Source organism: Typopeltis vanoorti, chromosome 2 (genome assembly GCF_054136105.1).
Source record: "Typopeltis vanoorti isolate ZY-2024b chromosome 2, IOZ_Tvanoo_1.0, whole genome shotgun sequence".
Lineage (NCBI taxonomy): Eukaryota > Metazoa > Arthropoda > Arachnida > Uropygi > Thelyphonidae > Typopeltis > Typopeltis vanoorti.
The window spans coordinates 76,624,850-76,647,645 of NC_143550.1; the positions used below are offsets into that span (position 1 = coordinate 76,624,850).

At 35.0% G+C, this 22,796-nt stretch overlaps 1 protein-coding gene across 4 annotated transcripts in view; it reads left to right on the forward strand.

Moving 5' to 3' along the window:
- Nf-YB (nuclear factor Y-box B) overlaps positions 1 to 22,796 on the forward strand; it is a 137,127-nt gene that overhangs the window by 49,370 nt on the left and 64,961 nt on the right. For all 4 annotated transcript variants that reach the window (XM_090406132.1, XM_090406160.1, XM_090406141.1 and 1 more), the window contains exons 5-6: positions 10,199 to 10,266; positions 19,563 to 19,692. In XM_090406132.1, the coding sequence (XP_090262258.1) occupies positions 10,199 to 10,266; positions 19,563 to 19,692 (198 nt within the window). The remainder of the gene's footprint in view (positions 1 to 10,198; positions 10,267 to 19,562; positions 19,693 to 22,796) is intronic.

Here is a 22,796-nt window from a genome sequence, read left to right on the forward strand (position 1 = left end):
AGTGCTGGTCCTATGAATGCATTCATCAGGCCACTTGCACTCTGTGTCTTCCATTTACTGCATGCAATGTATACAAAAGACTGCAGCTTAGCCTTACAAGATTCAGTTGGTGCTGAAGTCACATACAAATGATAGACCTTACCAGAATGTTATCATAGATTTAAGACTGTTGTTCACTTATGAGACCATATTTCTAGTAAGTTATTTAAAGTGTGAAAATTCACACATGATGTAACAAGAGCATGACAGTCCTAACTAGAAGAATGATGTTCTCTAACTTGGGATTTGGTATATATGCAATTCTTCTATACAAAAGTATCTGCCACCAGGGGACATTTGGTGCTATGAGCTCGTGGTTTGGGATTAAACAGTAATGGCTAGAAGAGAGAGACAACAAATCAATTTTCGTGTTTGTATGACTTACAGATATGGTTCAATATGTCATCCTTTCAATGTTCTAAGAATTGCATTCTGTGAATGCCATTTTCATATTCTCCTGCCATTTTCTCTTGACACTTAACAGCAGTGATGGTACAAGTCACTGGTCCTGTCAGTCGAACTTCTTCGAAAACATATGGACCAATAATAAAGATACAGTGAAACCACATCACACTGTGACTTTCGGTGTGTGTAAAGGGTCTGATGGAACACATGAAGGTTATTTGCAGTCCAAATGCAGGAATTGTGTAGTTGCCTCACGTTATGACAACACAACGAAATCCTTCCTGAACGAGAAGTTTCCAGAGAAACGGACTGATTGGAAGATGGGGCCTTTTGCTTTGTTTTCTAGCTCGCCAACTTTTATCCCTTTACTTTTCTTTTCATGGGGTACATAAAGGATTTGATTTATTAAATACAAATGGATGGGAAGTTAACTCACATCACAATTCATAATAATTGCAGTTTATCATACTGTTTGTCTATATCATCATCATCATGAAATTTTTGAGATGTACCATTAAAGGGGGTATACAGGATACTATGATAGTACTATATGAAAAATTTATATTACTAACTTCCTATTGACAATTTTCCTCCATGTAAATCTGTTATATGTCAGGACTTCATTATTGTCAAATCTTATATTTCAGTTTTCTTAGGCATTTAATGTATCAATCTAAGTAGATCTTGGTCTTCCTCTGAGACATTTCTTTTTTGCCATCTTGGAAAAAAAAAACTTGCTTTAGTAATCAGTGTTTAATTTATGAAAAGATAAATATAATTGAGTGCAATAATTTTGGAGAAATTTCCTTATTGAAAATTTTGTGCAAGCATGTCAAGAATAGGCTAAGCAATATTTGAAGACCAATATCTAGATAGATCGATACATTAGTTGCCTAAAATAACTGAAATATAACATTTGACAGTAATTGGAGTCCTGACTTGGACTCAAATCAGAACTCCAGTCGGAATCAAGCTGAATTTATCTGTAGAAATAGGGGTTATCAAGACCAAATTATTATCACACAACAAATAGTCAAGATCTCTGTTTGAGTTTTATTCATCTCAAAAAAAAAAAAAAAAAAAAAAGAAAAAAAAAGAAAGAAAAAAAGTGTAATAAGTGTTGAGAGAAAAAATATATTCAAGTGTCTGTCATACTTTTATATGTAAGTTGCAAAGCAGCAGTTACTCATAGATACATAGGAACATTGTGTTGTTGTTATTATTATATGGACACCTCCATGGAGTCTAAAGACTCATTGCAGGAGACCCGAACTATCCACACAATCTATCATACTTCTCCTTGAACTCATTAACAGACAAAACACTCACAACTGACTCTGGTAACTCATTCACGACTCGCCAAGCAAAAAATATTGTTCTCGCACTTCTATTAACCACACCTTTATACAACTTCTAGAGATGGTCCCTCTAGCCAGATGCTGAAAATTTTCCCCTGCATCAATCCTGTCAAACCCTTTAAGCAACTTAAATGTTTCCATCACGCCATCTCCCCCCCCTCGTTTTCTCATATCAACCAACTTTGCAATCTATCCTCATAGGGAACATTCCACAGACCACTCACTATCTTGGCCACTTGCCTCTGAATCTTCTACACCACTTCCTCGTTCCCCAAGAAACTCACACAATCAGACCTGAGCCCAGTAATTCAGATGTGAATGTATCAAGGCATTATAAAGAGGAAAAACAATTTCCTTATCTCTACTTGTTAGCATGTTCAATTGCCAAGTAATCATGTGTGCTACCTTAGTAATATGTCCTCTAAACTTTAACTCTAACACCACCACCACCCCTAAATATCTAGCTTCATCTATTTCCTGGAGTACAGTTCCATCAATGTGATAAATAGCTTATAATTTGTTTATCCCAAAATGCATAGCTTTACTGCGAGACCCTTCGACACTTCTGCGCATGTCAAGAAGGCAAATCCATTTGAATAATAGGGTAATCAATGCGTTTCATGGGATGAGTGTTTATTATTATACATCGGGGATATTAGTTTTTCTTTTATGAAAATTCTAGTTTTTAAAGTGGTAACTATCTTGCTTGTACAACAGTTGTAAAGTTTAACGTATAAAGCACATGATCTCGCGTGTTGGTAATGCATTCATACATTGCCTTATTCCTTTCTCCCCTTCAACATGAATTGACTTTCCTTGGCATGTTGCCAGACTAAGGTCTCATATCTGTGGTTGGACAGTACATTTCTCCACACTGCACTGACTCCCATTATCTTTTACCCATACTGACAGCCTATTTAAATCATCCTGCAAACTCTCCAAATTGCTTTGATTAACTATTACTCTACCTAATTCAGCAAACAACTGAATATTTCCTTTCAGGTTATTTCCAATATCAATTATGTACAAATTGAACAGTAGTGGTTGCAGCACAATGCTAATCACCTGTTTTCGCCTTGATTCGGTCCCTACATAAACCACTTCTTGATATCTGTTCAGCCACCACCCTCTTATCCACATAATCAGCTTGATATCCATGTGGTATTCTGTCAAATGCCTTTGAAATCCTGCAGAACCACCTTGTAGCTATTTCCTTTATCCTACTCAGCCTTTATTCTATTATAAAAAGTTAGTAAATTACTATGGCATGACTTACCCTTCACAAAGCCATGTTGTCCCCTTCATACACACCCATTCTTGAATTCTCTTTTTTTGACAATTTTTCCACTATTTTTAGCACTACACCTGAGATACTGATTGGTCTAGAATTTACAGTCCTAGAACCTCTGCTAAACCTTGATAAATGGGAATCCTAAAGAATTCCACATCTATCATCATTTAACAAGATAGAAAAATAAGATACTAAATTTTATGTAGGAAAATACTTGCTTCTAAGTATGTGCTATATACATGCGATATAATATAAAATTATGTTAGCATAAAGAAAAGAGATTGTAAGTTGTTAGAGAAAATAATAATTTTTTGATTGTGCAAGACCGTTAATAATGTATAAATTGAACAAAGATTTACTAAAATTTGTAATACTTGTCTGAGGAATGACTTACATAAAATATTGTGAACAAAAGGTTCAAAGGGCAAAGGCACGCCATCAGAAGGAGAGGTGGCCTCAGGCAGTCGCATGCTCATGGCACGTGGCGGAGCATGGTCAGAAGAAAATCGGAAGCAAATGGTATGAAGCGAGACCCATGGGGATGAGGTGCTATGCATTGGGTGAGTTATGACGGTTACAGTGATTACCGGTAGGATAGATAGGAATAAAAGGGTTAGGAAATCCCCTCCTCGCTCTCGTAAATTTTTTCTTCCCTTGGCTGGTGGTTGGAGGTCATCCGGCAGATAGAAAGTTGCACAGAGGAGCAGCTCTGTCCTGAAGTGCTTGGATTAGGAACAGCGGCAAGCTATGTTCAGAGTCCAGTGAGCGATAGCAGGAAATGCCATCCAAGTGTTGGCGATGTTACACGCTCTTGATCGTATGATGAAGTACATCTCCGATTGTGTATCCACAGTCCTTGGAAACACTCGGCGTCTAGGTAGCAGACATCGTGAAGGAGAAATCGCCCAATGCCACAGTCATGCCAGAATCATGTGAAATTACAGAATGATCGGAGAATCCAAGGTACCTCACTGACTAAATGAACAAGAAGGAAGATCAACCGAAGGAAGGCAGTCAAAATTGAAGGAAAGAGTATGAAAAGCCTTAGTGTATGGTAACATTAAAATTTCCTTTTCTATGCTATGTGTGTAACTTACTGTGGTGTTAAGTTAAGTGAAATTGAGACACATTAAGGATTGAAGACTTTGATTTATTTAGAGCAGGATTGTAGCATGTTAACATTAGAAAGTACAATGAGTTAGCTCATATACAGGTTAATTTAATGTGTATGCTTTAGAGAAAGCTGAGATGAATTAGTCTGAGTAACGAGATATATAATGAATGTTTAATGAGAAAATATTACTCTAGAATAACCTTCTTTGCGAGTGATTTATTAGGAATGCTGTTTTTGATACTCTTGTTTCATTAAGGATACATGTAATCTTATCTGATTAGTATTGGAAATTAGTATGAGTGTCAATTGTATTGTAAATGTGTTAATATGCTTAATAAACTTTTGTTGTTTTTAAACCCAAGTGTCTGAAATCTAGAATCTGATGCACCACTTGTAAAAGGTTCGAATCTGAGCGGGGAAGAATAGGTTACATTGTGGGTCATGACAGCAAAACAGTAGTCACTTGTGTACGTCTTGAAATCGCTTCTTGGTTAAGATAACTTTACTTAATCTAACTGTTTTAGGTGGTGCAGCAAAAAATAAAATAAAATAAATAAATATTCCTAGAGCTCTATGAGAAGATAGATTTCAAGAACTTTTGCCACGTTGGTTTTGGCTTGCTTCTGAGGCAATCCCTTTGTGTCTTGGAGGTACCACGTGACTTTAGGGAAGATTGGAAGTATAGAACACAAAATTAACAGTTTAAGAGATTGGGACACATCTCCCTTATGGAAGGGAATTATTTTGCCTTCTTTCCACAGATCTGGAACTCTACCAGCACTGAGACTTATATTAAAGATGCTAGTCAGAGGCATTGCCAGTTACCTTGCACACTATTGCAAGAACCACTCTGATATCCCATCTAAACCCACAGCTGTATTTACATTGAAATTCTGCGATATCCTAAGAACAATTCATATACCTCTGTTTCCATATCAGTGTTTGTCACGATGTTAAAGCAGTAACCTCGCTTTAATAATATACCCTTGCAAAGTGGTCACTCAGTAACTATTTTATCTACTTCTGTCATTTCGTGACAATAATCATGCAGTTAATCATCTATAGCCATTGTTTCTCTTACTCGCCACATAATAAAAGAACTCTTTGGGATTTCCTTTGGCCTGCTTGGCTAGATTCCTCTCATAATCTGATTTTGTCTTCCTTGCCATGCTAGTCACCTTTCTTGTCTGAGCCTTGTACTGTTCATGAGTTTGCTGATCACCTTTCTATTTATATACCCTCCACAGCATCTTCTTCTCTGCAGCTCATGCTTGATGATATTACTCATCCAACTCCTACCTGATTAACCCTTCTTACCTTAGCAATTTAATACTGCTTCCTCTAGATGACCCTTAGGCATGACTTACCCTTTACTGCATGCACTACTAACATCCTTACTCTGTAGTTCTTTATGCAGTGGCACAGATTTAAGCTTGTCATAATCATCTCCCTTGCAATTCCACATATACCCCTTCTTGACAGAATATTCATGTTTTACAATCTCCCAAGTCAAGACTTGTGCGTCACTTTCACCAATTGCAGTCAATGTTGCCACCTTGGTTATGGATAGCTCTTCTGATCCTCTGACCATGTACAATACTCATACACCCCTAATCCCCTCCATCACATGTTGCTAAAATAATTATCTCTCTCTCTGTAGGTATATGAATTCCATTTCCTTCCTGTCATGTGATCTTTCTTCCTTCCAGTCTATATCTCCATAGTTGAAGTCCCCTGTAATAATCACTTGACCTGTACTCATTGTACTAATTTGCCGATGCATGTCTTCCAGATCATCTGTGAAACTCTGTGGCCTATAGCAACAACCAAATGTATATTTTGTTTTACTGGGCTTGATCTCACAACAGACTGCTTCAAATGAACAGCCACCCTTCCAGCTATTTCTTTCCTATTCTTTTTGACTGCAATTTATCTGCTATCATCAGAAGTACCCCCCCCCCCCTCCATCCTGTTTTCTCCATCTTCCCTGAAAATACTAAACCCTCCACGTTCTGTCCCTGTCATTACATCATCTGCTGTTATCCAAATCTCACTAATGCCTATAACGTTTGGCAAGGTTGCACTAACTAATGCCAAAAACTCCTCCCTCTTGTTCCTGGCACTTATGGCATTAGCATATAGAAACTGCAGCACCCCTTTAATAACATCCCCAGGGAGGAATCAAATCCTGCTCTCCCATGTGACATACATGAATATTCGTCACTACTTCTACTACTGAGGAACTTTTCATTAATTCAGGTGTAAGGCATAGTTTGTATGGATTCTCCCCTGTTATTTATAATTTAACTGAACTACATCATAAATGAATGAGGTATAAAACCTGATATTCAAATAGGAGATATTAAGCTTATCTTTATTCTGTGCAAATGATTGTGGCTCCAATTTGTTATCTGATCCTTGTATATAATCTGCAACTCTTATAAGATTATCTAGCAAATGAAATAATTGCTGTGAAAAGGAGGTAAGAAAAAATCATCACCTGAATTAATGGAACAGGTTATGTATTTTAGTTATTTAGAAATAATTTTTAATAAAGAGGTCAAATGAAGTTTGTAAAAGAGATGATAGAATGAGTTTGGTGTTGGTGCGAAGCCAGTTAAATAAATTTATATGCAATAAATAAGAATAAGAGAGAAATATCCTCCTTAGCCCAGTTGGTGGTGGTGGTGGTGACAGTGCCCTTTGGTTAGAAAGACTAGAGTTTGAATCCTGTCCAAGATGTAAAAGAACTTTCATGAGAACTTTTCACATAAAAGTGAGCTATCTAATCTCATATAGAAGTGGTATAGAGTTTTCCTTCCAAACACTTGAGTTTTTCATCCTACAAAAGAGGCACACTGTTCAGAAGAACATGCACAATTTACAACATAGCAGACATTGTAGTTAGGGTTTAGCCACCCTATCATAAGCAATAGGTGGATTTCTAAAAAGCCAAATTACTTAAGTGTGGCAGGCTAGTGAGCCTGGCACAAAACAGATGATGGGATGCGAAGAGAGAAATCAGCCTAGTAGTGCAGATGTACAAGATAGTGTTTAAATCCATTTTACTAGTGATAGTCTTGGGCCAGTTATCTTTGATTGGCTATCTGGGGAGATTGAATCCCCCTCCAAAAGTTAGATTTAAAACAGCCTTGCCCACTCCCTGTAGGGAATAAAAGTTAGATTTTATCAATTTTAACATATACAAATCGGAGAAGAATTTTGAAGATACATATATGTGTCTTCACATATATGTATCTTTTCATATATGTGAAGACACATATATAGAATTAGGTGATGGAACAAATGGCATCACTGGTAGAACCATTTTGAAAATGAGGATATCAGAAAATAACTTGGCATTGCTAATATTCAGGAATGCCAATAGACCCACTCAAGACATTAGGGTCATCCAGTCTATGTGTGCGAGAGAGAGAGAGAGATCAAGATATGAGTTCATTTAGCTATAGGAGTTCAAAATTAGTTATTTCTTTCAAAGTAAGCACTTATGATAGCAGAGATCTAAGAGATAATAGAACTAATATGGAAGAAAGATGTTGATCAGAGACTGGTTATATTATTGTATTAAACTGGCATTCATAGTGAAGAATTTATGGAGACACAACACGTGTCTTGTTTCTGTAAATTTTTCGCTGTGAATGCTGACCACCGTGTAACCTTAAAAGAAAGAATTAAACTGTCATGTCTGTTGTTTTTAGATATTTGTGACTTGGCCACTCATTAAAGTGGCTAAGTAACAAAATCTACCATGAGTGGGCTAATGATTTTTTTTCCTTTTTTTATATAAATTTTATGCATTTTTTGTATTTTTATATTTTGCATAGTCCAGAAACCCTGTTGTAGACACCAAACATAAGCTTCTCAAGCCACTTCAGGCCTTCAGTAATCAGGGCTGTGATAAAATTCATCTCCTGCCTAAAGACAATCACAAACACCTCTGCTTACAGCAAGATTCAGACCCACAGCTTGCTGGTTGGAGAGCAGAGTAACTAAGGCTGCGAATTCAATTTATGTCTTTCAATTGGATGTGCGTTTGCTTATTTTTCAGAATGAAAACCTAAGTTTCAAGGAATGGGGAAAACCCAGCCACCTCCATATAAAACTTGTTCACTCACTCACCTTCATTTGAAAAGCCCTTATAAAGGTTCTTCATGTTCTAGATGAATTTTAAATCTAGGTTTATCCAGTCAAAGACATTGTCAATACAGACTGAGCTACAGAATCTCCCATAATATCTGTACACCCTCATGAGAGAATACACCAGGAAATGAAATGATGTAAAAGTGTAATAAAAAATAATTTTTCTGTTATTCACAGTTAATTTCATGGGGTTTTTGGTTCATTGATATGCTGTGGCATGTAGATTATGAAGATCCATGTATTTGACCCTCAGTTTGGAGGAGTGTACACCTGGTACAAGTTAATGAAACAGTTGCTAAAGATTCTGTTTATTGCATTGCAGCTTTTATTGGATTTTATTAACTTTCATTTGGTCTGCATGATTCATACTACTTGTTGTTAGATTAGAACATCACATCTGGCTTAATGTAGGAGGTTTAATGGAATACATATATACAGCACCAGGAAAGGATTAAAAACTAATTTTAATGTTTCCAATATTTCATCTGTCACTAAGACATCATGAGGGATTACAGATAACTCTTGTAACACACACACAACACAATACTAAACAAAACGTGTGATTGACTCTAAATTTGTATTCAGGTGGAGTGCACTCTATGGACATTTGTAGGTGGCCTAGAATGTAAAGTGGGACCTCTGGTAATTATTATTTTCCAAATTTTGGGAAGTTTTATGCATCCATATTTATTGAAATTCAGTTGATTTCTAAGTGGCACTGCAGATTCTAAAAACAATCTTTCCTTTTTAAATTTAGGGTGCTCCACCTAGATAGGTCTTTAGTCACCCACAAGTTTCATTTAGTCTGTGTGTGTGTGTGTGTGTGTGTGTGTGTGTGTGTAGAGTTACAAGTTATTTGTAATCCCTGAAGATGTCTCAGTGACTGAGACAAAATATTGGAAGCATTAAAATTAGTTTTTAATCTTTTCCTAGTGCTTTAATATATTTCATTAAACCTCTAATATGATGTCCTCTCAGCACTTAAAACCTTAACACGTAGCAACGTTTGGTTTTTTCTTACCCACCTACTTTCCTCCTGATTTGCAATTCATTTTCTAAAACATTTTCTAAATTTTTAACATCCTTTCATTAGCTAACTTTACATTGCCAGATTGAGGCTTGCTAGACTCCTTTTTCAATGATGAAAATTATTCTAAAAAGTAGAAAGTGAGAGGATTTGCTCGACCAACATGTTGTTGGTTGAGTGAACCTTCCATGATGAGTGCTGATTCCAGGAGGTTGATGTGATAATAATATAATGGTAAAGAAACAATCAAATTGTTCAAAGTGGAAACAAATTAACCAGGAAGAACAGTGAATATGACAGTTGATGCTATATATACAGGAGTAAATTTATATCCATGTAGCAAATTATAGTGTGTGTGTGTGTGTGTGTGTGTGTGACTACAATTTGCTGTGTGCAAATTGTAATCAGACCACAGACTAATGTTTATGAATGTGAGGCAAACAAAGAATATCCAAGTGGCAAATAAATATACTCTACCTCTGTATTATTAATTCTTTTTATGCCATCTCATTATTCTTTAATTTATTTCTTCAACTGTTCTTTGGCCAATTACCTGTCACTTTTATGGCTTTTAAGGTATTCAATTTCAGGTATTGTTTTCTCAATGTTTGAAATCATTATAACAAAAATAAAACATTTGAATGATTTTTAAAAAAAATTCATTGTTTGCTTATGAACAGTAACATCAATAAAGGCATATTAGAAAGTGAAAATTTTAGTAAGAGTAAGTTCAGATTTAGTGTATATGTGGTTTCCATGTATATATTTTTCATCTTTGTATATGTTAAATATTCTATTTTCAGATTGCTAAGGATGCCAAGGAATGTGTGCAAGAATGTGTTTCTGAATTTGTCAGCTTTATCACTAGCGAGTATCCTTACATATCTATATATGTGTATATTTATATATATTTCCCCTCCCTATTCAAGAATGTTATAGATTTTTAAAACAAAATATGTTATAAATCTTTATGTTGAACTCAGCAGACACAGCAACATATATTCTAAAATGTGCAGATTTCCATGTCATTAAATTTGGCATTTTTATCATTCTCATCAAATTCCTGATATGTGCTGTCAAGGGATGTATAGTGTTATTACATTACATTACATGGAAGTTTACATTATAACTAACTACCTGTTGACAGTTTTTCTCCAAATAGTCTATCTGTCAGGAGTCTAGTATTGTAAGCTATATGCATCAATTCACATACATAGATCTTGGTCTTCTCTCTCTCTCTCTCTCCCATTCTGTTTAAATGACCACACCATCTTAGCTCTGCACACACACTCCTGAATGTATGATTATGTAAAAAATATGATTAGCAAGTTCCTTCCTAATCATATTTTTTATAGGATTGTATTTAGATAGCCATAGTCTTTGATCAACTATTGTATTTTCAACCAACTTTCAGACCATACATTAAAATTGACTTGAACACTGTCTTCTATATAGTTACTTTAATGCTTTGCCTAATTTCTTCTTATTCCATATATAAATTTGACTTCTCACCCCAACTATGGTTATTCTGTTGTCTCTTTTTCCTTATTTAATTTGACAGCTTCACTAACAGTTGTATCAAAATAGTTGAAATTGTTCTATAGGTTCTCCATTCAGGATGAAGCTGACAGTCTATTTTCTGTGCTACTGTTTGTTTTCTTGGTCATCTTTTTATCTTTAATATTCATGCAAAATTTGTTACAGCAGACTGGTACTAGATTTATTTAGAAGTATAATATTTGCATAAAAGAAAGAGCTGATATTAACATCTTTATTTTTTATATTAAATTTAATGCCCCTTACCTTCAATGATAATGTGGTCTGTATAGATGATGAGTAAGAGTAGAGATAATTTGCATCATTGTTTTTTACTTGATTTTATATCAAATTATCTTGCTGATCTCCTTCAGTTGTAACTGCTGGCTTGCAACTTAAATATAGACTACATATTGCTTAGTGTGTAAGGACCTGTTTACACCACATAATTGTACTGTTGCATCTTGATACCTTGTTAAGATCTATGATATCTATAAAACTTAAATACAGATCCTTTGTTCTATTCCCATGAATTCTCAACTGTTTGTTTTAAAGTGAAACCTCTATTTGGCCTGAACCCAGCTTGCATTAGTTGTATTTCCTCTTTTTATAGATTGGTAGCATGAGAACTCTACTCCAATCATCCAGAATTTGACCTTGATAAGGCCTTCTGAATTATGCAGTGTAGAAAATATGATGTATTAAACTTTTATACTTTTATTTGATCCTTTCTGACTGAATATTGTTTACTCCAGCTGCCTTCCCACTTTCAGGTTTTTGATGGCTTTTTCTGTCCTGTTGCTTTTTTTAAGTCTTTCAAAGCAATTGCTACTGATATCTGGAATCTTTTTATCTTCATTTTAATGTCACTCTTATAATCTTGGATTTTCTTTTAATGTACTCTTATCTCTATTTTGAAGCTTTTTCAGTGGTTTCCAGAACATTTTGCCCACTGTTCTAATATTTATCTTCTATATTCTTACTGAATTCTTCCCATGGTTTTGTTTAGCTGCTTTTAGACATTACTTCACTATCTTAAATTTATTTCTGTATTCTCTCAGGACACATGCTGTCTTACTTGCCATGAACTTTCAGCATGCTTTATTCTTTTCCATGACTATGACTGCTTCTTTAATTTGAAACCTGCTGTGGAGTTTTGATTTTTATATCCTCACAGACAATTTTATCACATGCCTCTGGCTGCATCATGAATGTTTTCTTCAGTGTCTGCCAGTGAATCTCTAGAGTTTGGTTCTTGTTTTAAGACTCCTTCATTTTTTCTTGAATGACATTTGTATATTTGAATATACAATTCACCTCTGAATTCTGCTCCACTTTGATCTTTTTAAAAGTTTATGACTTTAAAAAATTCAATTTAAAAGTTCAATATGATTTTTATCATGCTCAAAACACATAGTAATCACTTATTTCAAATCTGCTGTATACTATTGTCTTTCTCTCCATGTGAATGTTTATAGGAGGCCCTACATATGAAATTTCAAGATTTCTGTCTAACCTTCTCTGCCCCCCCCCCTTCATTGGCCACTCAGCTTCATCAATAAAAAATTCCACAGAATTTTTACAAGAATAAAAGACAATAAAAATGACTTTCACAGGCATGATGTTGAGCTTTGACATTGTCTCTCTCTTCACAAATATCCCTCACAATGAGACAATAAAAATTCTAGTCCAAAATTTTTCCATCAGACATGGACTTATTCAAATTTACAATCTCATCTGGTTACCTCATTTGTCTGGAGTCACACAGAACCAGAACTCTATTCATTTCTACAAAATATCAACATCCTACATCCTTGTATTAAGTTCATGCTAGAAAAAGAATCATAGAAACAAGTGGCATCCATTTCCACATTGGTCTACCAAAAACCAACTTTTACAGGTCACTATATCCACAATACGTGATCCCACTATCCATCTCAAAAATATGACATCATTAAGTTCCTAGTTTCTTGAACACACAAGATTTGTTCTTCCAAATGGTCTGTTAAGCAAGAATTGGAACTATCAAGCCAACAGCCCTGCTAAATGGATTCAAGTCAAGAATAACACAGAAAATAATTAACAACTCTCCTATACAGCAACCTAGACAAGTGTTCACAGGACTCTTGTACCATATATTAAAGGTATCTCTGAATGGGTGGCAAAAATTATGAGAAAAGAACTCATCACTCCTTAAAAATCCATGAACCAAATTCGTCATCTGGTGCCTTTTCCAAAAGACAAACTGTCACCATTTATGCTACCTGGTGACAACGTACCATGCTCATGCAACTTGTCTTACTACAGACAAACAAGAAAATCTATGAATAAATGCATCTCTGAACATCAAGACCACATTCAAGTTATCAAAACTCACAAATCTGGCCTAGCGCAACATGGGATTCAAAACACCAGCCACAGGATCCAGTGGGGAAAATGCCAAACTATTACATAGATCCATGTGTAAATATGCAGGTTTATACAAGGAAAGTGCTAAAGCCGTACTTCATTGACTTAACCTCAATCATATTGCCTCATCATTCCTAATATGGAAAATTGTTATCCTTAACTGTATTAAATAATTGTATTCTCAGTTGTTGTTTTTAACTCAAAATTAGCCAATTTTATTTTATTTTCAGCCCAATAGTTTGTGACCAATGTACACATGTCTATGTAGATGGATTCCGATCTAATGCATGTTTGCCACTGTTTTTTTTTTTATTTAAATTTTTATTATTGTTCTCTGTCCACACTGATATCTTACAATAAGTAAGATGAAATATCTATATAATAAATCAATTTTTTACTGTGGTACATGTGCAATTCCATAATAATGGATATTCCGACAGGTTTCATTATGCAAGAAAAACTCAGATATAGACTATATGCATTGCTCAATATAATGTCACATTTACACCATATAACAATTTGAACAGCTTTTCTCTTGGCACATTGTCATATGGCTATCTACAAAACTTAAATATAGACCCCTGTTTCTATCTTCAGAAGTACTGAAGATAGGAACCATCAACATAAGGAGTATTAATGGACAGGAAATCGAACTTGCAAAATAACTAGAAAATATCACATGTACATAATTGGCATCACTGAAACAAAGAAGACAAACAGGTGAAATCTTACTAAATAAGTCATGTCATCAATGGTTCTAACAGGCACTTAAGTGCCCACGGCCCTCCAACTGTTCTTGATTTTGCAACTGCAATTCAAGGATAAGCTGGTTAGCCCTATGCCTCCCAGAGTGTCTTAGACACACATCTACAGAGATCTGTAGATGTGTGTGTTCACAGGGCCAGTTGTTTGCCTGTTCTGGGGGATGAAAAACAGAGTTTCCGGGTGGAAAAAAAAACTCCTACCTCTGTAGACCGGCTAATTCACCTTTCACTGAAAGAGACCAGATAAAGGTTCCTCACGTCACAGATGGGAATGGAACGCAGATGTTTCCAACCAAAGGGCTTCATCTATACTAAATAATAAGTATACAATATATTCAGGCAATGATGATTAAGGAAAGGAAGGAGTAGCAATAGCATTCAACATGAAAGATGAAGATAAATTTTTTGATTGGAAGGCAGTGTCTAGAGTTATGTGGGCTGACTTCAAAATGGAGTTATGGACACTGGAAATTATTTGTGCTATGGTCTCACAAAAGGTTCTCTAGAGTGGCCAACTGACATGAAGAAAATGGAAATATGGTGCTTGTTGAGGGATCTAAACAGCACAGTTTTGAAGTGAATCCCACCAAGCACATAGAAATGTTTTGGGAAAATTTGGAGAAAAGGGGGAGACTAATAATAATGGTCAATATCTGCTGGATTTCAGCTCAGGTTATGGACTGGTCATTAGTAACTCCATGTTCTTACATAAAGATGTGTACAAGTTCACGTGGGGCAAAGACACAATAAGAAAAGTGTCATTGACTGTGGATTCTAGATAGTGATATCCTCATACTGGTTCAGGATAAGAGTGTATAGAGTATTTGAAGTCAGAAGTGACCATCATTTAGTTTTAAGTAGGATAAGGCTGAATGTTAGATTGAAAAGAACAGTATGTAAAAAAAGTTCTAAAAAGAATTATAAAGTTGAGCAGTTTTTATGAGTAAACTGTAGACCCAGCTATACAAACATTGAAGTTTGTATAGCTGGGTCTACAGTTTGAAAACTAGAACCAAACCTTGGAGTCTCAGTGGCAAACTCTTAAGAAAACATTGATTCAGAAAGGAGGCATATGGTGAAGTTGTCTGCAAGGATAGAAAAATAACATCATGGCAGACACGAAGCTCGGGAAGAAGCCTTGGAAAAGAAGAAAGCATACTGAAGGTTCTTAGCAAGTAAGTCAGCAGGTGCCCTAAAAGAATACAGAAAAAAATGTAAGAGAGCTAAGCTGCATGGGAAAGTAGCTAAACAAAAGTCATGGGAAGACTTTGGTAAGGATATAGAAGATAAATATCAGGAAGATGGCAAAAATTTTCAAGGCTATTGAAAAGCTTAGAAATAGAGGAAAGAATACTGTTAAAGGAATCAAAGATGATAAAGGTGATATGAAAACTGAAGCTAATGATATTCAGACATTTGGAGCAATTATTTCGAAAGACAAATGAAACAAGCAGCATAGTAGAACTGTAGTAGCAAATTTCAGAAGTGAAAGAGGGTGCAAATCATTACTTGAGATAGAAAATGCTGTCAAAACTTGAAAAGGAGCTGGAGTAAATGATATTCGACCAGAAATGTTCAAATAGGAGGTATAAAAGTTTCGCAGTGGCTACACTATATATTTCAGAGGCCTGGTCAGAAGGTCAAATTCCAGATTATTGGACTATGTAGAGCCCTCATAGTTCCCATCTATAAAAAAGGGGAATAAGCTGAATGTGAGAATTACTGAGGAATTTCTCTACTAAGTGTTCCAGGTAAGATTTATGCAAGCATACTTGAAAAGAGGCTGAGAAAAATTGTGAAACTGGATTCAGGTGAAACACAGGTTGTCAGGATCAGATTTTCGCACATGTAACTTAATCTATATAGGTATAATAAGAAATAGAATCCCCCCCCCCCCAAAAATGACATCAGATTCCTTCATTATAGAAAATCAAATATAATTGAAGTAATTAGCAAATCACTTCAAGTCATGGGCCTTTTTAATGCCCCCTTCCCAAAAGGAGTAATATTATTGTTTTGCTGATTCTGGAAGGGGAAAAAAAAAAAAAAAAAAAAAAAAAGAAGAAGATATATACATACACCCTCTGTCCAAAAAGAAGCCGAACTTTTCGAAAATAGAAGAAACTAGTGGTGCCACCTGTCTTATCTTTTTGTTGTCGAAAGTGGCAACTTTCATTAGCGTTGTATCAATTGTTTATGACATTTGCTTCATTAGAAGCTAAGTTATAATACTAAGAGTGACTGTGTTTTGACAAACAGTTGGAAAATGAGTTTCAAACAGAGCTGCGATTGACTTTTGTGTTAAACTTGGTAAACGTTTTACCTAAACGCATCAAATGCTTCAAAAAGCATATGGTGATGAATGCTTATTCCATACTCAAGTTTATGAGTGGTTTAAGAAATTTCAAAGTGGTTGCGAGATGCTTGAGGACGACAGAAGGCCAGGTCGTCCAAAAACTGGACTGAGCGAAGTTAACATCCAAAAAGTGCATGATTTCATCAAAGAAAACCAGAAATCATCCGTGAGATTGATTGAAGATGAATCGGGGTATTCCAAAATCTGCTGTACACAACAGCCATCTTCAGGTGAGGCTTGAAAGCAGTGCAGAGATTGTTTTTTAAAGTACTGGTTATTTTTTCACGTAATCCACATATGAGGAATAGTAATAGCATTACTGTAATCAGTATATTGAGAAGGAAGTGAGTAGATGGAAAGAAATATTTTGTTTATCTTTTTGGCATTGTAGCCATTGGACTTGGAGGTCTAGTGAATAAAGGGAGAGTTCAGCTGTAAGGGAGGTCTAGTTGGAGGACTATTGACTAGGATTTTAATATGACCATATTTTGTCGGTCGGGAGGGGGCATCTCCATATCTACCTTTGGGTGGGGGATGTTTTTCTATAAACAAAGATGGAAAGATTACCATTGGGAAGATGTGTGATTACAGTGTCTAGAAAAGTCAGTATATTTTTGTTTTCTGTTTCTGTAGTGAACTGAACTGGATTCTGGGATGATGGCTGTTGAGGTGGAGGAAAGAGTCTGTGTCTGAGCCATGTGGCCAAATAGAGGGCACATCATTTCTTAAGCACCTAGTTGGATTTTAGGATTCCAGTCTAATTTATTCTTTTGTGTGTGCGTTTACAATTTTAAGATTGTATACTTGATTATGTCTCTGTGACTGAGACAAAATAAGGATCTATTAAGCTGTGTTTAATTATTTATGCTCTGAGAGAAATCATTTATGCTCTGAGCATAAACCATCACCTAAGCCTAAATATTTGTTTGTTAAAACTTTTATAACTTCTCCAAATAATATTTAATCATTTCTAGCCAAATATCATCTACTCCAGCTGCTTTCCACATTTCAGTTGTTTGATGTCATTTTTTATCTGAAGTATTGTTAGGTACTCCTGACTGCATTCCTGTTGAATGTTTTCTACCACTATCAGTGTCACTTGTTTTAATTAAGTCTTTCAAACTAATTTTTTCAAACATCTAGGATATCCTTACCTCAGTTTTCATCTCACCTTTATTATCTATGGTTGCTTTTAGCATACTCTTGCCTGTTTTCCATGTTCTTTTTCCTTCTCCAAGTCCACTATGGCATTCTGATTTTTTTTTATTTTTGCAGACAACTTCATGAGATTGTCTGGCTGCATCAGTCACTGTTTTCTTCAGCATCTACCACTGAGTCTACAGGGTTCTTGTTTTCAAGCGCTTCCATTTTTCTTGAATAATATTTGTATTTGAGTATATTTCACTTTTGAAAGTTACTCAACTTTGTATATATTTTTCTTTACAATACAAAATTAAAATTTATCTGCTCAAAATTAAATGTTGGTTGCTTCCTATTTCAACTCCCCTGTATACATCTCTTTGTGTCTACTACCTCCATGAAAATATCACTATCAACACTAACATAATTAGTGAGGCTTTTCTATTTCTTTTTTCTCTCCATGTGAATATTTGCATAGCTTTATGCTGAATGATGACATCTACAACTTCTTTTCAGTTTCAGGTTTCTAATGGCTCTTTGTATATGAAGTCTTAATGTGTACTCTTGATTGTATTCTTCTTGAATATTTTTTATTACAGTCCTGTCAATGCTTGTTTCATTTATAATTCTTGTAGAGTAATTACTCCAAAAATCCAGAATATCCATCTCTTTCAATTTTCAAGTTAACTGTGATTCCTTTTACAGTACTCTTTCCTTCATTTCTGTTTTTCAATAACCACCAGAACATTTTGCTCACTTCATTGTAGATATCATCTTTCTTCCCACAACTTTCATTTACCTATTTTTACACATAATTTAGCTTTTGATACATTTTCCCTGTATTTTTCAGAGCATCTGCTGACTTACTTCCCAGGAACTTTCAGTTTGTTTTCTTCTTTTTCATGATTGCCTCTATCTTTTTGAATCCACTGTGAAGTTCTGATGTTCCTATCTTTTTGACTGACATCTCCATATGCCTTCCTTGCTGAATCATTCAATTTTTATTCAGATTTTGCCACTGGCATAAGGTTTTGTTATTTTATTTCAACTCTCTTCAATTTTTTCCTCCAGTAATATTTGTATGTATGAGTTTGCATTTCATCTCCGAAAGCTGACTCAACTTTGATTCTTTTATACAATGTTTTTACATATTTTTCTACTTTATTTTATGCTTCTCAAAATTAAATGGCCATCCCTTTTTATATCAAATGTCCTGCATACTTGTATTGCATACAGGACATCACCATCCACAATATATAGTCATTAAGATTTTCATTATATCAGGAATTAGTAGTCCTTAACAGAATATCATCAGCTACTTACTATTATTATTTTTAACATTGTCCTTTTCCCAAAAACATTTTTGTATATCTGGCATTCATTTTTACTCTAAGATCTCTAATTATAACCAGGTTTATTATTTCTAATATCTGTTGTCCTCTCTCATGATGCAAGACAAACTTCTCTACTTTCATCTTTATAGAAGATCCTATGCAACAGCAGACATATATATATTTGATTGTTCAGTTTTCCATTTTGTAATATGTCCCTACCACTCTTCTTGAAGTCAGCTGCCATTCAAGAAGTTTATGTTTAGTGTTGAATGCTATAGCTACACCATTCTTCCACTGATCACTGTTCCCCAAATATGTCTTTTTAGCAATTATATAGCAGTGTATCATTGGGATTTGATTTTCTGCCTTGTCATTATTAGTTTCCACTGTTTGAGCAGTCTGTTGAAAATCGATTCAAAGGCAAGTTGCTTCATCAGATATATATAAATTCTTAAAAATCATCTGTTAATGATTGATTAACTTCATTGCTAGTAAAGTTTTTGTAATAGAGCATTATTGAAAGATTATATATGAGTATATATATATATATAATTTTTTTTTTTTTTTTTTTTTTCCCAATTTGAAAATTTGAATGGACTTTGCTGTACTTTTCCTAACTTTACACTAGAGCAAGTGATCGTTGTCATCAAGAAAAAAGAAAAACCATCAATGGTGAAGATATCCTTTTTGCCATGTCCACATTAGGGTTTGACAACTATGTAGAACCATTAAAATTGTATCTCCAGAAATACAGAGAAGTATGAAACTTTATTATATATAAAATATATATATGTATAAAATTTATATCCATAACTATACAGGGTGTTCGGGATAAATTTGACAGTTTCGTAAGGAAATAGAAAATCTTCTTTGTATCTATTAAATTTAATGAATTGACAAAAAAACATTACAGGCAGAGTTAATTACAATACTATCAACAAGATTTACTCAAAATAACCACCATTAGCATCGATCACAGCTTCAATTCTGCTTCGGAACCTCGAACAAGCTGATGCTACAGTCTCCCTGGGAAGGCCCGCAAAAACTGTTTTAATTTTATCCATTAACTGGGCTTTTGTATTACTGGAAGTGCGATTGGTGTCTTTTTCAACTGCGCCCCATACAAAATAATCCATGGGGTTAAGGTCTGGGGAGTTTGGAGGCCAAACATTTGGACTGGTGAAGTCGTAGAAATTTTCAGACAACCATTTTTGACTTTTCCCAGAGGTGTGGCAAGGGGCCGAATCCTGCTGCCATACATACGGCCTACCATTGGCTACCCTTGTTATCCAGGGCTTGACTACAGTTAGCAACTCCACGAACAAAGCCCGAATTCCAATGCCAGGGTTCTTCAACACCTGTTCCTGCAGATTTGCGAGGAATTCTGCTGTACGAACGCAATCAGATCGTCTGCTAGGGATCTTTCTTCTTGCTACATCCTCGTAGTCACCATTGCAAGTCTAGTTCATGCCTGATTGTTTTTACTGTATTCAGGGAGCATTGGGCAGCAGTTGTAATATCCTTATTTTGATGGCGGGCACGAATCATCATGATACAAGTTATTCTCTTCCATGATTCAGGTGGGTTCCAGCTATCCATCCTTTCTGACATCTTGTATATGAATGAAGAAGGGTCCAAACTTTTAAATGAAGAGAAGTGTGTGTTAATACATGTAACTTACGGAAAAATATAATTAATTATAAATATGTCAAATTTATCCCGAACACCCTGTATTACTCTTGAATTTTAATGAGAAGCCATTTAAATGGTTGTATGTATAATGACATGGTATTCCTCCTAGTTCTCTTTAGTAGACCGGGAATGATTAAATGTTATGAAGCTCTTCTTCTTTTGTTAAAACCAAAACCTGAAATTTTTTGAAAAAATTGATGCAGAAAGAAAACCTTCAGAAGGTGGGATAGAAAATGAAATGTTCAACATACATTTTTGCAATACACTTTGTGTATAAATAAGGAAAATATTTTAATGACATTCTAATCCTTCAGAATATTTAGTTCTTATTATCCAGACTAATTTTGAACAAAATGATTGTGCCTTAGTTCATATTTCTTGATAAACTTCTTTAGTTATTTCTCTTCTATTGTATGTAAACATTTTCTCATATGGAATTGAATAAATTCTATAACTACAAACAGGATATCAGGAAATCATCTTCACTATTTATTTTGAGATGGTATACCAGCTTTGAAACATGAGTTTATTGACAAATAATAATAATAATTTATTTAAGTTAAGGGATGTTACATCCTATATTGTTTCATAGCCGAATAAGAAACTCAAAGAGTTTCATGCCGAATATAGTAAATATATAAAGTTCGGCAAGTCCTAGCGTAAGCAAATACCTGGATAGTGTTACAACTGACCCTTTAGGGAGTGCAACACTGAGGCAACTCATGGTAAGGGTGGAGCAAGCTCTGATCACTATTCTTGATATTTCCCCATAATGTGAAACCCAGCTCCTAGGAGCTGTATTACTGTTCTACATTATGAGTGAGAGAAGGTCACTACTCAGACCGGTTTCAACCTTTATTGAGATCTCATCAGTGAGTAGGTAGACCTAGAAATACCAAGTTTGTAGCAAACAGAACTTACATATACCCTACTATGAGAATTGCCAAGAAGGTGTCGCTGATGAGACCTCAATAAAGGTTGAAACCGGTCTGGGTAGTGGCCTTCTCTCACTCATAATGTCGAACAGTAATACAGCTGCTAGGAGCTGGGTTTCACATTATGGGGAAATATCAAGAATAGTGATCGGAGCTTGCTCCACCCTTACCATGAGTTGCCTCAGTGTTGCACTCCCTAAAGGGTCAGTTGTAACACTATCCAGGTATTTGCTTACGCTTGGACTTGCCGAACTTTATATATTTACTATATTTGGCATGAAACTCTTTGAGTTTCTTATTCGGCTATGAAACGACATGGGATGTAACATCTCTTAACTTAAATAAGTTTATATGTCACTGAATTGAAGCCTTTGGCTCTTCATATAATTAATAATAATTTTATTCTCCAAAAAAGCTTTTGCCATCATTTTATCTTCAGAACTGCTTTTGGTGAAAATTCTTGAATTTCTAAAGAAGATATCATTTGAAAAAACAGTATCCTGAAAATTTTCAAATCATTTACCATTGTGGTATTTAAAACTGTGCTCTGTATTTATCTTGCAGTAATGTGGAATATCTAGTTGTGCATTTATTTTTTATGTAGTATACTTTACAGTAATGATGTCCAACCTTTTTTGGACATTAGAGCAGGATTTCAATTGAAAAGGGTTCAAAGGTTATGCCATTGATGTTCCAAATTGGTGAAAAAGGTGTAGCCAGTGCTAGATTACCCTGGAGACACCAGCATACATGACCCTATCCATAGTTTTTTTAGTGAATTTATAAGATAACTTTTTGGGGGGGGGGACATTCTTTTATGAATGAAAAGTTTTATTCACACCATTACAAAAACTTTGAGAAAGGTCTCAAATTGTTTTTTAGTAGTTTTTCACTGGGTTGAAGACAGCTGGTAGTAAAATTCACAAACATATGGGGGGGGGAATACGCGAAATATTCTTGACTTAAAACACTTTTTTTTTTTCTTTCTTTTTTAAACTCATGTTTCAAAGCTGGTATACCATCTCAAAATAAATAGTGAAGATGATTTCCTGGTATCTTGTTTATAGCTATAGAATTTATTCAATTCCATATGAGAAAATGTTTACATACAATAGAAGAGAAATAAGAACTGAAGAAGTTTATCAAGAAATATGAACTAAGGAACTTTAGCATTGAAAATGAATATTTCAGTAGTGAAATAATGAGTGTTTAAGCTCATGGCAGTGGATGTATGA